This window comes from Monodon monoceros, unplaced genomic scaffold (genome assembly GCF_005190385.1).
Source record: "Monodon monoceros isolate NGI ecotype Baffin Bay Population unplaced genomic scaffold, NGI_Narwhal_1 Super_Scaffold_6, whole genome shotgun sequence".
Classification (NCBI taxonomy): domain Eukaryota; kingdom Metazoa; phylum Chordata; class Mammalia; order Artiodactyla; family Monodontidae; genus Monodon; species Monodon monoceros.
The window spans coordinates 83151021-83167945 of record NW_021703783.1 but is presented as its reverse complement, the minus strand read 5'-3'; the positions used below and the strand labels follow the sequence as shown (position 1 = coordinate 83167945).

The 16925-nt window shown below is 42.4% G+C and overlaps 2 protein-coding genes across 3 annotated transcripts in view; both read right to left on the bottom strand.

The window, feature by feature from the left end:
* The window catches only part of TXNRD1 (thioredoxin reductase 1), a 74140-nt gene that overhangs the window by 54066 nt on the left and 3149 nt on the right, over positions 1-16925 (bottom strand). The gene's annotated exons all lie outside the window — the stretch shown is intronic.
* On the bottom strand, positions 7352-8699 carry EID3 (EP300 interacting inhibitor of differentiation 3). Its single transcript, XM_029204410.1, has one exon. The coding sequence runs from the start codon at positions 8592-8594 to the stop codon at positions 7488-7490; it is 1107 nt and encodes a 368-aa protein (XP_029060243.1). The 5' UTR covers positions 8595-8699; the 3' UTR covers positions 7352-7487.

The following is a 16925-nucleotide window of genomic DNA, read 5'->3' as shown; positions in this document are numbered from 1 at the left end:
AAGGCCACAACAGTGAGAGGCCCGCATACGGAAAAAAAAAAAAAAATCTGCTAACATGAAGAGAATGATTGGAAAGGTTGTTAACAAGCACACAAAAATGTTTTTCTATTTTTTTTTAAGTCAAGTTTTAACATTGGTAATCAAAAAAGCCCCCAAATTTACCAGCCCAGACTGCACATTTTTCTCCTGCCTACCATCAGATGTGGGGGACAAAAGGCAGAGCTTAGGATCAGTAGAATTGGATGCTTGGGATGTAGAAGGGGGTGCAGTATGGAAAGGTGGAGGAGGCGCGGCACCGTGGCTGCCCCCGGGGCAGCGTGGCAGGTACACACCATGGCTCAGGGATTGAAGGGAGAGCACCTGGAAACCAGCAACAGCAGGGGCAAGCCTGCATCACCCTGACCGTCTGTACAAAAGGTCTAACATGAGAGGCTGGTTGGCATTATGGCTGAGGCTCCTCCAATGCAAGGCACGGTGGGAAGAAAAACAATTTGGTAATGACAGCCCTTCAAATCAACGGAGCAATATAAGCCTCAGGTCACAAGCGTTCCTCTCTCTAGCTGATCTCAGAGCGGAAGGGCTGACCTGCTGTTTGAAAAAAATTAACAAATAGATGCAGCTAGATGTTTTTCTGGAAAAATAACCATTTTTAATCTCAGCCTCATTTTATCTGCATGTACTTAACACAGATGGTGCCAAAACACAATCACTGGCTGCCTAAATAAAAACCACCCGTTCTTATAACCGCCTCCCCCAACACATCTACTGAAACAAAAGAAGGAAAATGCACTGTCATGCTGGAAAGCTACATACTCCCTCTACCAATGTTTATAAAAATCTGTTCTGTACTGAAATTTTGTATCAGACCTGGGTTCTTATGGTTCAAGTTTAAATCAAATTATATCAACCGGGCACACAGATTTTACCAAGAAAGCTCTCAGTGAGCCTGAACATTTTTAGTTCTGTAAAGTAAAATCAGCAAGACAGGCAACTGAGGCATTCAGCTGACCCCAGAACTAAACATGATGCTTTAAAATTTTAATCCAACTTAAAACTGAAGTTGCTGTCATTCAACTGCAAGGAAGTGGTTGCCCATCTGAGATAAAAGTAAGATAGACAATATAAGACAGCTTTCTCCTCCACAGTGTAAGGAAGGCGCACACAGATGGGGTAAGGAGACACAAGAGAAAAATGCCCCGCGTTCTCCAATTACGACTGCTAGAAATATTGGTAACTACTGACCAGAGAAGCTGATAAAGAACAGGAGTTCTCAAACTCTTAGTCTCAGGATCCCTACAGAACCTTAAATTATTTAGAGCTTTGGTTAATGTGGCGCTTAGTATATTGGAAACTAAGAAAAAAAATGTAATATCTTAAATATTAAAATACTTTAAGTTATTAAAATATCTTTATATTTTAAATATCAAACATCATTGTTAAACATAAACAACTGATTAAAACATTTTTAATTAGTGAGAAGAGTGGCATTATTTTATATCTCTGTAATTCTCTGTGATGACTATCTTTTCTGTGTTCAGTCTGTTGCACCACTCTGCCTGCCATGTAGCCTCTGGAAAACTCCATGGTAGACTTGCAAGAGAATGAGTGAAAAAGGCAAAGAGCACCTTAGTATTAAGATAATTCTGACCTCAAGGACTTCCTGAAGGGGGTGGGCAGAATGAAGACCACATTTTGAGAACCAAGGACAGCAGTGTAAACATACACCCCCCCTCCCCCCAGCAGCTGTTTGTGAGGTTTACAGATTGTATATTCTTCCATCTGCCTCTCAATGCCTTTCCTCCACCCCACCCCTAGCAAAAACAGTGCTCCAGACTCCCCCAGAAAAGCACAATGCTGAAAGCAATTCAGATTTCTTTAAAATCTGAGTAAGACATCTTTATTTTTCCCCCAAACATGACTCCTATCCTTTGGGCACAGGTTTTTGTTTTTTTAACTATTACACATGAGCTCTGGTGTGGAAGTGACCTAGGTGAAAATACTTGCTCTATCACTCTCAAGGCTAGGTGACTTGGGCTCATCACCTAATCCTTGGGAGTCCGTTTTTTCCTTTTGTAAAATCAACATTCCCCCCACCCCACCCCCACCCCCAACTGCTGAGCCTGAGATAAAGCATATTGGCACCGTGGTTGGTAGGAAAAATCCCTTCAGTCACTAATTCCCCCTTTCCTACAAAAGGGAACCTGCCTGCCCAAGGGGCTAAGTCAAAAAGCTCTGGCATGTTTTACAGATGTTGTCCCCTGCACTTACCTGCATCGCCTCTCACCTGAAATGCCCTCTTCCCATCAAATTCTGATCCAGTATTTCAACTGCATGATGTTTTATTATTTTTATTCAATGTACATAAACATGTCACCCTTTCTAAAGCATTCCTTTAGGCTCTTTTACCAACATCCTAAGACACCAACGTAAGGCCCGTTTCTTCCATTGTTTCCCTAAGGTTCCCAAACAACATTCTCCTGTTTCTTGCAACTGTATTAACACAGGTTCTCAGAGCACTTAGTGAAGACTGTTCCGCGCCTTCCTGTCCTTCAAGATTTAGCTGGAAGCCTTTACTTGACTGTGCCCCGCAGGCTGGATCCTCCTCTGATGCCCCTGCTGGCATCTTCACACAATCCCATCAACTCTACAAGGACAAGCATCTTGTCTCATTCCTGCATCACCAGTGCCAACTCCACATGCATGTGATGTTCAAAAATATTCTTAGAATAAAACACCTGGGTGCTAATTCCTACTCTGTTATGTATACTGAGAGGCTGGGCTTCAGTTCAGCTTTCTCATCCCTGAAAATAAAACTGTGGGAAAACACTGAAAAAGTACCAGGGGTGTAGCATAATAGGTTAGGAGCTTGGATTTAGTCCAAATCTGAACCTGACTGTGTCACTTACGTGATCCTGGGCAAACTGCTTAAATTCTCCTGCCTGGGTTCCTTGTCTGCAGTGACTATACAAACGATACGAACTGCTGACTGCTTGTTTCCTTTGAAATCTGACTGCTGTTGCCAGCACGCTGCAGCACCCACTAGGCGATATACCTCAAGCCTCTGCTTTGGAGGATTATGGGCCACGAAAGAAAGAAAACTAAATGATGGTTTATATGCTACAGACTTTCTGAAGAGCCTGGGCCCCAGGTCTATAACAGGAACTGGCAAACTACAGCTTGAGGGGCAAACCCAGCAGGCCTGTAGTTTTGTTTTTTTTTTCACACCCCCTGAGCTAACAATGGTTCTTCTTAACATTTTTAAATGATAAAGGAAAAAAAAAATCAAGAGCAATACTTAATGATGCATGAAAATTATAAGAAACCCGAATTTCAGTATCAATAAATAAAATTTTATTGGAAAACAGCCACACCCATTTGTTTCAATATTGTCTAGAGCTTCTGTTTTTGCAACAAGAGCACAGTTGATTAGTTTCAACAGAGGCCATATGGCTCACAAAGCTCAAAATATTTACTACCTGGCTTTTTGCAGAAAAAACATTGCCAACTCCTGGCCTAGGGAAAATTTCGATCAATGCTGACAGGTGGTGCTGGGTGAAAATTATCAAACGGTAATACTGAGGTGAGTACAAATCGGAGAACTGTCTTTGTGCCCAGTCAGTGAAGTAGAGATGCTTTGCTACACTACCTTCCTCCTAGGAGGACCAGGGAGGTTCTGGTTAACCAGCTATCGTGTGCCTAAAATGTTTAGAGCCACAGTAATATTTAACATTCACTCTGTATCGAGTATTCTGGCAAATGTCTTACAACAAACAGACGCCATTTCAATGCCTCCTCCCAGGGGCCACCCTGACCCAGCCTCTCAGCCACTCTCCAAGCAGTTTTTCTCCAGAGCAGTCATCACTGACAGAATTACTGTGGTCTCCCACTCTGTGACAGGCTCAACAATGGTCCCCTAACACTGAAGATCCTGTGAATACATTAGCTGTATAAGAGTTTCTGGAGATGTGATTTAAGAATCTGGGGATGGGGAGATTTTCCAGGATTATCCCACCGGGCCCAACTTATTCACAAGTATCCTTATAAGAGGGAGGCAGAGGGAGACTGCATTACAGTAATCAATGTGAAGACAAAGAGGCTGCACTGGCAGCTTTGAAAATGGAGGAATAGTGTATCAAGGAACACAGGTGGCCTCCAAAAAGGCAAAACAGATTTCTCTCCTCGGAGCCTCAACAGGAACCGGCTGTGCTGACACCCTGAGAAACCGATTTCAGACTTCCAACCTCCAGAACCATAAAAAAATTAATTTGTGTTTTTTTTTTTTTTAATTTGTGTTGTTTTTAAGCCACTAAATGGTAGTTCGTTACAACAGCAATAGGAAACTAATACAGCCATTAGAATATAAACTCCATGAGAGACGGACAATTTTCAGTTCACCAACTTTCCACCACCACCCCGCCCCCCTGCCTAGAGCTGTGCCTGGCACAGTTGTTGAGTGAATTAACAAAGTACCAATTCTAATCACTTGGTAATGGTTTCCCCAGAACAAAGGCAAGAATATGAGAAAGTCACAACATCTAGACTTAAAGCAAAGTGTACAAACCGTGACAGAGATGTCACCATGGAAGGAGGCAGCAGCATGGACTTTCTGACGCTGATCTACTACTGAGTGAGGGACCAACATGAGTGCTCACAGCGAGCCCAACCTTGGGCTAGATGTTTGGTATATATCATCCCATTTAATCACATGCCATTCCCATTTCAGAAATGACAATAAGGAAACCCTTAGAGGGCTTTCCCTGGTGGCGCATTGGTTAAGAATCCGCCTGCCAATGCAGGGGACAGGGGTTCGTGCCCTGGTCCGGGAAGATCCCACATGCCGCGGAGCAACTAAGCCCATGTACCACAACTAGTGAGCCTGTGCTCTAGAGCCCACGAGCCACAACTACTGAAGCCCGTGCGCCTAGAGCCCGTGCTCTGCAACAAGAGAAGCCACCGCAACGAAGCGTAGCCCCTGCTCACAAGAGAAAGCCCGTGCGAAGCAACGAAGACCCAACGCAGCCAAAAATAAAGAAAATTAAAAAAAAAAAAAAAGAAACCCTTAGAGATTAAGAAACTTCCCCACGAGTCAATAATTATACCCAGGTCTAAATGATTACAAATCTCTTGCTTTTCTCACTATACCACACCCTAATTAATTCAAAGTACTTGTCACATACATTTTCTCATTTTACCCTTACTGTAAATTTAAGAGAACAGGTAATTACTCCCACTTAGCAAATAAAAAACCTAAAGGTTTGCGGGTTTAATAATTTGCCCAAAGTCTCCAACTAGAACGTTACAGAGGATCTGATACCAGGTCCTTTGATCAGAGAGTGGTTCTGTCAAACAACAAAATCCTAGTTTAAAAGATTTCCATAATATTCTCCTGAAGTTCAGCTGATTTTACGGAACCTGCGAAATATAAGACACTCTAACTATATTAGTGGGAAACCAGCAGACTTGCAGCTTGGTTCATATCTAATGTCTATAATTATCTATTGGTCAATTTTCCTTTTTTCTTCAAGATAAACAATCACTTTAATTTCCAAGTGATGAGGCAATCTATGTGTCATGACAACCAATTAAAAGTAGAAACAAGTGGTCAACCTGATTTATATGTTAACAGCTATTACTTTAGAGGAAACCCAGAAGATTACCTTCCTCCCAAACCTCCACATTCTCTGTTAATGCTTTTAGTCATCACTAAGTTTCAAATACTCCTGTAAAGGCACTTGGCGTTTAAAGAGAGAACTGGTGGTGAGTAGACCTGAGGCAAGATCTTTTTGCTATCATTATCTTTTCCCCAAACAGCAAAGCTCTGGAAAACCTAAGGAACCCAGTTGGTTGAGGCATGCTAAAGGGAGGATCAGAGACCAAATGATGCTTCCACAATTGCTAGATCAAAGGATGGTAGACACTGGGAAGGGTGAGCATCCCTTCATATAAAAAAGGGGAAAAACTGACTACTTCAGAAAATAATTGGCCCAGTTTCATGAGAAATTTCTCTTTTTGCTAAAAACCTCCACTATTACTGAAGAACCTCTCAATCTCAATCTTCTCTTGATCTCGAAGTCATTCATTTAGTCTTTGGATTTCCCTTCCCTGTATTACATTTAGACTTAGTGGGAAAGTTTATCATTACTGCTATGCAAAGCAGATGCTTATCCACTTGCCAAATAAGATTTAATGGCAAGACCCCCTGCTACCAAAGATTTAGTTTCTACAGGGATCAAGGAAAGCATAGGCATGCTCACTGCACCTTCAAAACTTGTTTTCTTAAAGACCCAAATTTTCAGCAGTAGCGTCCAAATAAGGTGGTAATTTATATTCTTAAAACAATTACAAGCAACAACACTAAAAAGCCTTCCTGGCTTTATGCTAAGTGAAGAAAATGAAGAAAACTTGGATTAATTAATCATATATTTCAGTTTAAACAGGAAGTTTCCAGGCATTTAAAGCCCTACTTAAGAAATCAGAATGGAGTTGGGAACAAATATTCAAAGCTGTTAACATGATGAAACATCACTGATTCTGAGGGGCACTCTGTATCCACAGAAATTACAAACGGAAGCTAGGGGCCAGAGAAGAAATGAAGCAAGTACATGAAGACTACGTAACTGGATGTTAAAAGATTTTGTGTTTGAAATAATCTGGCAAAGGTTACCTTCTACTCCTGAGGTCACTAACAGATGAGGTATGCCAGTTTTTGCCCAGTATAACATTCAAATGGAGTAGTCTTCCAAAAAATCTTACAGGTCTCTCTGGAGCCATAACTTCTCACAATTCCATGTATTTGGCCTCCATATTTCTCTGCGAGACTACCTTCCTTACCTTTGACCAATTCCTGCTTGCCTTTCAGCATTTAGTTGATGGCTCACCTACTACAGTAGAGATATTCTACTTTTGTTGAGTCCAATCACAGGAGAAATTATTTCGAATATGGATACCCACTCATTAATCTTACTGAGTCTTCTTTGCAATGAAGCATGGCATCTGAATTTTTTTTTTTCTTACAGTATTAACGTCACTTAGGCTCTGCCCTACAGATAGTCTTCCTTGACCATTTTTTCCACCCACTCTTCTCCCCAACCTGGTCAAGAGCCCCATTTGGGACTCCTGTGGTTCCCTGGAGCAGAGGAAGCAAGGCAGTAAGTATCAAAGAGCACCATAACTAATTTTTTTTGGAAAATTATCAAATACCTTTTAATTTATGGAATTCAGAACTTTTATTATTAAAGTCTTAAGAAGCATTCAAAATAATTTTCCCATGAACATGCCAGTGAGTTTTTTTTAGCAACAGAAGATCATGACAACTTTATAAACTACCAAGAAAAATACACTGCACAGTGAAACAATTTCTGATGTTCTTGAAAATACTTTTTCACTTTACAAGAGATACAATATGTGTTTCTGTTTGGATTTTACTCTCCATTTTGAGATGCTTAAGAAAAGCCACAAAATGTCTCCTACACTAAGAACAAAAATCTTTAGTACGAGTTTGTGATCATGGCCTCTGAAATTTCAAAAGTTGCCACAATATTTTTCCAGTCCTGTAAACTCAAAGATATAACTCCTTGTTTCCTGCAATGGGAACTGGAATCATTCCCCTCACCCACATGGTTAGTATTAATGGGCTCCAATATTGGCAGCCTGTCATGGTCAAGCCTTATTCTTGCAAAACCATCCCTTATAATGAAAGAAACATAAAATATGTTCTCCACAGTACGAGAGAAAGAGTTTGGGTCAATCACAAACTCAAAATAGGACACGGGAGTATCAGGATACTTCTGAAAGTACGTTTGCAACAATCCCAAGATTCTTTCTACTTCTTTTTCTGTCGCTTCTTGATTACTACTCAGGTCCAGCTTCCTCAGCTTTGTAGGCATATCCCCGTTTTCTTCCATTCTGTGAACTCTTTTCCGGTGCTCAAGTCGGGGCTTCCGCGCGGAAGGCTCTGATTTGAATGAACCGAATATAAAGTGGAATGTTTCAGCTTGCAGCATCCACGACGTTGCTTCCTTTTGTACTGTCTCCCAAAAAGATCGAACTATATTATCATCACAGTCACTCAGCGCATCATGTCCATCATCTTCCACCCAGTTTAGACCCACAAATATAAGCAGAAAATCACAAAATGCCACCTGATTAAAAAGGCTCATGTCAGAGTTGAGCTGCTTTGCTTTTTCTTTACCCAAATCAGAAGCCAAAACAAGAAACTGAGCATCGAGGGCCGCTTCTCTCGTTCGACTCACTGCATCAAACAGGACATTGGCTTCTTCGAGAGCCTCGGTTAAGGACTCGCTCGCCGTGTTCACTATGTCATCACGGTTCTGCTGGACGTTATAGATGAGCTGCCGGTACTGCTTGCGGATACTCCGGCATTTCTCCTCATCAACCAGCTCCAGCAGGCTTGGGTCGATGTCGGCCTCCCCACAGCTGAGGTCGTCAGAGCAGGCATCAGCCCCCGCCTCCGCTTCCACCTTCATCGGCTCCTCCGCCGCCTGCTTCCCAGAGTACGCACCACCGGTAATGGTCACCACCGGCTCCTCGCCCTTCTCTACGTCTCCCCTCAGGCAATCTTTTTCCTCAGCCATGTCGGCGACCGGTAGCGCTCAGGTAACGGGCTTCGCAGTGTTTCGGCCAACGGCGGAAACAAGGGGTCAGCCGGGGCGGAGAAGGACGCCTGACCATGCGCACTAGCGGAGTCCCGCCAGCCCCGCGCCCGGCTCGCCCCGCCTCCCAGCGGTCCCGCCCCGCGGAGCCCAGACCCCTCAGTGTTCGCAAACAAGCCCCCGGCCGGCGCAGAAGGCGCGCGAGAATGGGTCCCACCCCCACCCTAGAGTAACACCGCTCGGTTCAAGCGACAGCTACTATTTTGGCGTTTACTGGCAGTGTCCTCTAGCTTTCAAAGAAACGCTTGGACAATCTTATGACAAAATTATGGGGACCAAACGTCCCGTGCTTTAAAACATTTGCTGTCACATGTTGCGGCAGCGCTTTTTCGCTCTGTGATTAAAAGACTTTTTAGGGGGGGAAACTAAATCTGGCTAAATTATAAACTGCTCACAAAGCCAAAGATCGTGGCCTGCGGTATCTCCATTACAGATAGGCTGAACTCTCAGGGTCCATTTGCAAGGTGGTTGCTTGGAACTCCGTCTTCATTATACTAATGTAAATTGTGTTAATTACCTAGGCGGGCCCTCAAAACCTTCAAAAGCCAAATCCTCTCTAACCTACCCCAGTGGGGGGCGGGGTCACCGGGTAAACCAGGGTCCGGACTGGCGCATGCGCGAAGGTGCACTACCCTACCCCACTCCCACCACCCCCACCCCCGTCCCCCAGCGTTACGCAAGCGATCTCTGGTGCTGCGCCACCCAAGGGTACAAGAATAAAGTGGACAGGGTCTCCATCAAAGAGCTGTTCGGAGGCTTGCCAAAAGTAAGGGTCACAGACTCCGAGTGGACAGTAAATCTGAACCCTAAAAGGTGAGAAATCTGTGAAGATTTTAGACACAATCTGTTATAAGGATATGAATGTGAATGCTGTAAGTCGGGTGACTAATGTATGTTGGAAAAATACACCCCCCAGTTCACTAGGAAATCACATACAATTGGAGAAAGGGCTTAGCTCATCAGTCACAAGAGGGGAAGGAGAGAGGGAAAGAGAGGGAGAGAGACCACCACATTGCATCTGAAGCTCTGGTTTCAAGGCACCAGGAAGTATATTGGCCCTACCTTCCTTCCTATGCATCTACACTGGTTCTTTATTTTTATTTTTTTTATTTTTATTTATTTATTTTTTTTGCGGTACGCAGGCCTCTCACTGTTGTGGCCTCTCCCGTTGTGGAGCACAGGATCCGGACGCGCAGGCTCAGCGGCCATGGCTCACGGGCCCAGCCGCTCCGCGGCATGTGGGATCTTCCCGGACCGGGTCACGAACCCGTGTCCCCTGCATCGGCAGGCGGACTCACAACCACTGCGCCACCAGGGAAGCCCTACCCTGGTTCATTTTTCTTTGACATTAGCATAAAGTTTCTTGCAAATACATGAACAGCCAAGCCTCATGTTAAGTTACTTCAAAATAGTTACATTACTCTTCGTTCACCATTATTCTTTTTAAGTAGGGGTAAAATTCAGAAAGAAACATGCATTTTTCAAAAACAGCATGCAGTACTGTTACTTGTGCATATACATTACCCTGCCCTATTAGACTGTTAGCTTCCCTAAAGCAAGAATTTGGTTATAAATCTTCCAAGCAAAGCTATTTTCACATGGAGGCATTTGAGTATGCACACTTGAAAGTGTAAGCGTAGATGAAAACCTTTGTTCCGGTACCTACTGTCAACTTATTTGGAGCAAAAGATTTCACAGATTAATGGAAGAAATAGATCTTACACACTGACAATAAGTTGGGACTTCCCTGGTCATGCAGTGGTTAAGAATCTGCCTGCCAATGCAGGGGACAGGGGTTCGAGCCCTAGTCCAGGAAGATCCCACATGCCGCGGAGCAACTAAGCCCATGCGCCACAACTACTGAGCCTGTGCTCTAGAGCCCGCGAGCCACAACTACTGAGCCCACGTGCCTAGAGCCTGTGCTCCACAAGAGAAGCCACCGCAACAAGAAGCCTGTGCACCGCAACAAAGAGTAGCCTCTGCTCACCACAACTAGAGAAAGCCTGCGCACAGCAACAAAGACCCAACGCAGCCAAAAATAAATTAATTAATTAATTTTTGAGAAAAAGTAAAGTTGACTGCTTTTCAGAAAGTCAGCCTTATCTCTTCTCTGAAATGAAAAAAAAGCAAGAGAAAAACAAAGCTGGGGACCAGGATCATCAAAGGGCCATATTTTACCCCCAAGTCTGGCCAATTACAAACTAATACTTACCTGTCTTAAATCTTTGATGAAAACACATAGTTCCAAGTCCAAAACAGTTTGCTTTTATAGTTAACCATATTCTTGGGAGCTTCTGATATCCATTTCAAATTCACTAAAAGTGATTTATAAAAGAACTCCGAAAGATAAGCCAACCTTCCCACCCTAAGGTGCCTATTTTCTCCTGGCTCAGAGGATGGAAAACAGACTGACACCAATTTGCTCCATACAGAGCCTTTCTTCAAACAATTTTTAAATGCCTTAGAAAAATAAATTAATTCTCCCAACCTACTTATAAAGTATTACTGATATATCACTTATAGGGATGTCACAGGAGATAACAGCCCACACAACTTGCTCGGAGCAACAGCACACATCAAGACCAGCATCATATTACTAAGTTGTGATTTTCAGTGCTGAATTTATTCTCTGCTAGATCCCTGCGCATAAGAACCTTCGTAACATGTAACTTAGGTCATCCTTAGAAACTCATACTTGCATTATACTCTGCAAAGTTTAGATGTGGCTACAAAATAAAAATCTCAAACCTAATGATTTTCCCTGATCATTTGAAGAATGGGATTTCTACACTTGTGAATCCTTAAGTTACTAAACGGTGATTTTCCAACCCGAGGTCCAATTACTAGTAATAATTATATAAATGCAGCTTAAAAAGAATGCACAGCAATACATAATTTGTTATACCAGTAAACTTCTCCGTGACTCTTACCAGAAGGCAAAAAGTGCGAGTACTTCATAGAAATCACTGAAGTCTACCTTCTTCTTGCAGTAAGACTAGTTCAGGTCCCTTAACACACAACTTGGCCTCCAAAATAATTTAGCTTCCCTCTTCCCCCTTTTTCTCTTTCAGGAGTTGCTGCTAAAGGCTCCACAGGATCTCCATTTCCTTTCTTCTTTTCTTCAGTTTTTTTCTCCAGTATTATTATTCAGTCCCTTTGCTAGGAGTTCAGATTCATTCATTCCAAGCATTCTTAAGCTCTTTCCCACAACCCCTAGTGTTCAACACAAACATGATGGTACGGATGAATGTTATAGGTTATAGGTCTCTCTATGGTCAAATTTTAGAAGTCACATAGGACCCACTATCTTTTCCAGTGGGGTTTTACTGCCTGATTAATCTACAACCAACAGATATTTAAGAGACTTCTGAGCCAAAGCCAAGAACCAGTCAGGTTTGAGTCCCGCACTCTAAAAGATATGCTTATCCTGCTGTTAGCTACCTCCTGACACTTTTCTGTTCCTCCTTTCACAGCAGTTTTTCTCCCCTCATCCTGCCAGGGTATTGATTTAATACTGAGCTGTGAAGAGATGTGGTGAAGGCCTAGCTTGATTTGCTGGAGTAGCTGGATGTTAGGTATATGTTCTCTTTCATCTGAATTTCCTTTAAGGTTATGTTTGTGTGTGTATATTTTTGCTTTGTTTGGCTTTTCAGTACTAAAGGTAAACTTTCCAATGATCAAGGCAGATATCTGTGTTTTTTAAATGAGTTTCTGAAAAGACCATGGACAGTGGAAGGAGGCAAACCTGGGTTCCAATCATGACCTATTAGCTATTAGCACTACCTTAGGTTGCTTAACCTGTCAGCCTCCAGTCTCCTCATTTGTAAGATGAGAATACTACTGCTCACATCATAAAGTTACCTTAAGTACTGAACAAATGAGAATTACGTGATAGATCTGACAATATTTTCAACTATTGAGCAGGTACTTAAATCTTCAGTTATCCCAAAGATAGCAAGTGTTTAATAAACATTAGACACTAAATAGGAAAAAAAAAAAAGTGTATACAAACCAGTAGCTTCACTCCTGGGATGTTGTTTTAGGAACAGAGAAATATTTTAAAGGCTAAATATCCATAAGGAAGACAGAGAAATATATCTCACTATAATAATACCAGTGAAAAGAAATCTGTCATATAATAAAATTTAAAAACCTACTAGGGCTTCAACTAATGGAACTGTGTATAGCACTTTGAAGGGTAAACCACTCTACTAGAAATTCTGAATCAGGGCCATGAAGAGTCTGAGATTATATGCAAAATTCCTTTTTTTTTTTTTTTTTTTTGGAAAATTTATTAAATTTAATCAGTGTGGGTTTATTTAAATTCTAATGTCAGTTAAATGGCATAGAATTTTTTTCTTTTGGCTGTGCCACGTGGCATGTGAGATCTTAATTCCTCGACCAGGGATCGAACCTGTGCCCACTGCAGTGCAAGCCCAGAGTCCTAACCACTGGACTGCCGCGGAATTCCCGCACAATTCTTTATGTATATTTTTCTCATAAATGGCTGCTTGGACTTCAGCAGATTCTTTGTAAAAACCTGGTATCTAAAAGAGGCTTTGAATAACTGTTCTATTCAAATAAGAAGGCTTTGCTGTTAGTTGAAGTAAAAGATAAAATGACAGTCAAGCCCCACAAAATAGTTTGGACCTGCCACTGAAATACTTTAGAGTATATAAAACCTCCGCCCTTGCTCTGTGGTTGAAAGTCATATATTTAACTGACACTTCAGAAAACCAAGTGCTGGCTGACTTGCCAAGCCTGAAGAAGTAACATAAACAAGGGTGTGAGATGAGAATAGAGAGCCCTTCCCGTTGTAAGAGCCATTACCAACTCTCTTGGGACACCTCAGAAGTCAGCAATGATCAGGAGCATCATTCTGATAGACTAAGGGTAGGAAAGCACTGGGTATTCGGCTTCTAAAGGAGGAAGCCTTGAAAAAACTCAGCTCTGGAGCTCTGGGTTAAAATCAAAAGTAGTGCTTTCTTCGGAGTTTGAGTTTCCTCATTTGTAAATGTCTTCTATCCAACGTCTTCTCTGTCATACAGAGCGGCCACGACTCTTTGTAAAAAATCATATACAAACATCTGTTGACAAAGGTATTTTAAAATATATACATTGCCCTACAGACTTGAGTTAGAGATAACAAAGACAGAGCCTAGCTCAACATCGAGAACACAGGGACTCAGTAAACAGTAGCTAAATAGACATAACGTGACTTTCTTCTCAACTGACCTGGACACAGCTACATAAACTGAAGATGGACAATGCCGCTATCATACAGCTCTTTTAAAAGTCTGAACTGCTTTATATGCTGCCTAGAACCTCTCCTGAACTATTATACTTAGGGCTTAATCGCTAACAGAGACAGTCCACTTTCACCAAATCAGACACCTTGTAGCTAAATCCCTCACTGAAGTCAGTCCTCTGGCCCTACCATCAACCATTCATTCCACAGGTATTTGCTGAGTGCATACTAGGTGTTAAAATAACACATGGAAGATACAAAGATAAACCATTTTCATCCTAAAGGCGAGTATAATTTAGCAGGCACAGAGGAATGCAGTTTCACTCAGCAAGCATGCTATGCACAAACGCCAATGTGCCAGAGCTATGCTAGGAATACCAAGATTTGCATGGGCTCAGCCATGAATCATGAGCACACAATCACACCAGGGAGATCAGGCACGCATCCCAATAGCGATAACACAGAGCCAAGTGCCAGAAGTGTGAGAACACCAGAGTGAACTTTACAGACAGGCTTGCGCTCCATCCTGGCTCTGCTGCTTTACTAGCTGTGTCATCTGGGCATACTCCTTAAGTTCTGAGGGCCTCCATTTGCTCATCTGTAAAACTGGATCACACCACCTCCTTCACAGGACTACTCCTGGGAGGATTTCAGTCAACTAGGTACCACAGCATTTAGGGGCTAGCACACAGCAGACGTTCAATAAATGGTAGCTGCTATCACTGACAGACATTCATTTAAATATCTGATGAGCTCTAAGGCAGATCTAGAATCCCAGGCACAAGGAATAAGTCTAACTCTTCACTTCTGATATTGGCAGGACGACTCCTTTCCCAGGGACAGGGATTTGCGGGAGTGCTGCGGGAGCGGAGGAGGGAGAAACAGGCAAATCTGGCCTTGTACTCTGACACAGGTAGGCAGTTGGAAAAGTGGGTCTGAGCAGGAAGAAAAGTCAGGAAAGAAAATGAAGAACAGAACAAAGGAGGGAAATTTTAGGGACCACAGCTCCAACAGTATTCCCACGAGCTTCCAGTAGAGGTAAACGGGGTCAGAGCACGAGATCACCAGAAAAGCAGGTTGGGGCCAGACCCTGGAGGACACAGAAAACCAAGTTAAGAAATATATACTCATTCTGGATGCAGATCTGGGGGCAGCAAAGATGCAATCAGGAAGATGGTTCTGCAGCAGATGGACTGCAAGGACAGGGAGATCAGAAGTGGGCAGCCAATTAGAGACCATTTAGGTAGGAGGCAACAGTACCTGAAGTAGCCTGGGTAAAAAGTTAATAGAAGAAGTAGGCACCTGTGTGGGAAACCATCAGGCCCTGGTAAATGAACAGACAGGAAAGGTGAGAGGAAATCCAAAGCCTGGACCAGAAGAGTGACACCATTGTACAAGGACTGACAGACAGCAAAGAAGAGGCTTGTGCTGTCACCTGGTTAAAGTGGGAGAAGGCACTGGGTCTCACCATGCATTCACAGCTAGTAAAAATTTTACTATATAATCAGCACCAAACAAATTTATTGTACTAACAATCCATGCCTCTTGTAAACACTGTTAGTCCTTACTCTTACCTTCTTAAATAAACCAGAGTCAAAGCAGTCCTTCAATTCTCCTTAGGCCTCAACCTTAACTAGGCCAAAAAGCACATACACTACTAATCTCCCCGGAAGGGATTATTATCTGAGAAGAGAATCAAGTTTTCTGCCCATTTTGGTAGAGTATTAAGAAAGAAAGGGAATGGTCAGAGTTATTAAATTACCATTCATTTCCCGACGTCTATTCAGTTAGGAGTCTGGTTTCTGGTAACTTTTAGAAGTTAGGCTTGAAAGGAGACCTGCCTGTTTCAGTGCCTACCCCAGGCACAGAACGTGGGGGGCTCCCAGCCTGACCACAACACCATCACCTCTGAGCTCCTCCCACACTGGCTCCATAATTCCCTTGGATGTTAATCATGCACCACTTTGTGTCCATCTTGGAAGAAATTAAATCCCATGTTGCAAGTTTTAGTCTTAATCTCCCAAGATTATTATCTCAAACTACTGAAGTCTTAACTATGTCTGGCACTTTGTATTCCAATAAGCACTTTTTCACTCACTTTGCTTTACCTCTCAATACCACCAACAGGCATTCATTTTATATGAGTGGTTTCAAAACTCTGGAATCCTGGAGACACTGATTTACATATAAGAAAGAGTCCCTGTAGGAAAATTTGCAAGCTTGCTCTTAAGAACTAAAATGTTTATGAAAGCCATATGTCTTCGTGCAACAGGAACTATATTCATAGTTCTTAGAATTTAGTAGCTAGCTAGTGCTAATTTCACACGTGGACATACAAGCCCTGACCACAGATAGCACAGTTCCTCATTTTTCTATTCAGGTAGAAAGTGTTACTTGCCTGTTGAGTTACTATTTGCCATCTTCTAACTAACACCTTTTAGGTATTAAATAGTAATCTTTTGTTTGGTTTTCCTCGATTCTAATTATTTAGCAACTAATCGTGACCAAACTGCCTTATACATTAAAGTAAGTCTCAAACGTGATATTTATCATAAGAATTACCTGAGGAGGCTTGTTTAAAATAAATTTAAAGGCAGAACCTAGCCCCTTCCAGAGGGTTCAATGAACAAGATCTCAGGTAAAGCCCAAGCATGTGTGTTTAACAAGCACTCCAGGGGTGGTGCAGGTGGTCCATAGTCTACAGTTTTTTGAAAGGCACTAAAGCCTTCATCCTGTAGGTAGTCATCTGAATTTATCAGCTCCTTGTAGTAGGGCTGTACTCCCTGGTCTTCCATGGTACACTGTGAAAACAAGGTAGGTTTTGCTGCTGCTGCTATTTATTGAGGAGAAAGGAAGACAAAGGAAGAAACAATATTAAGAGGAGAAAAGAAAAGCACATGTTTTAACGAGCTCCCTCCCTCTCCATTATTTAGGTTGCAACTAAAGCAGGAAATCTTAACCTTTTTTAAGGTGTGGACTTCAGGATTATAACACTAATTCTATAA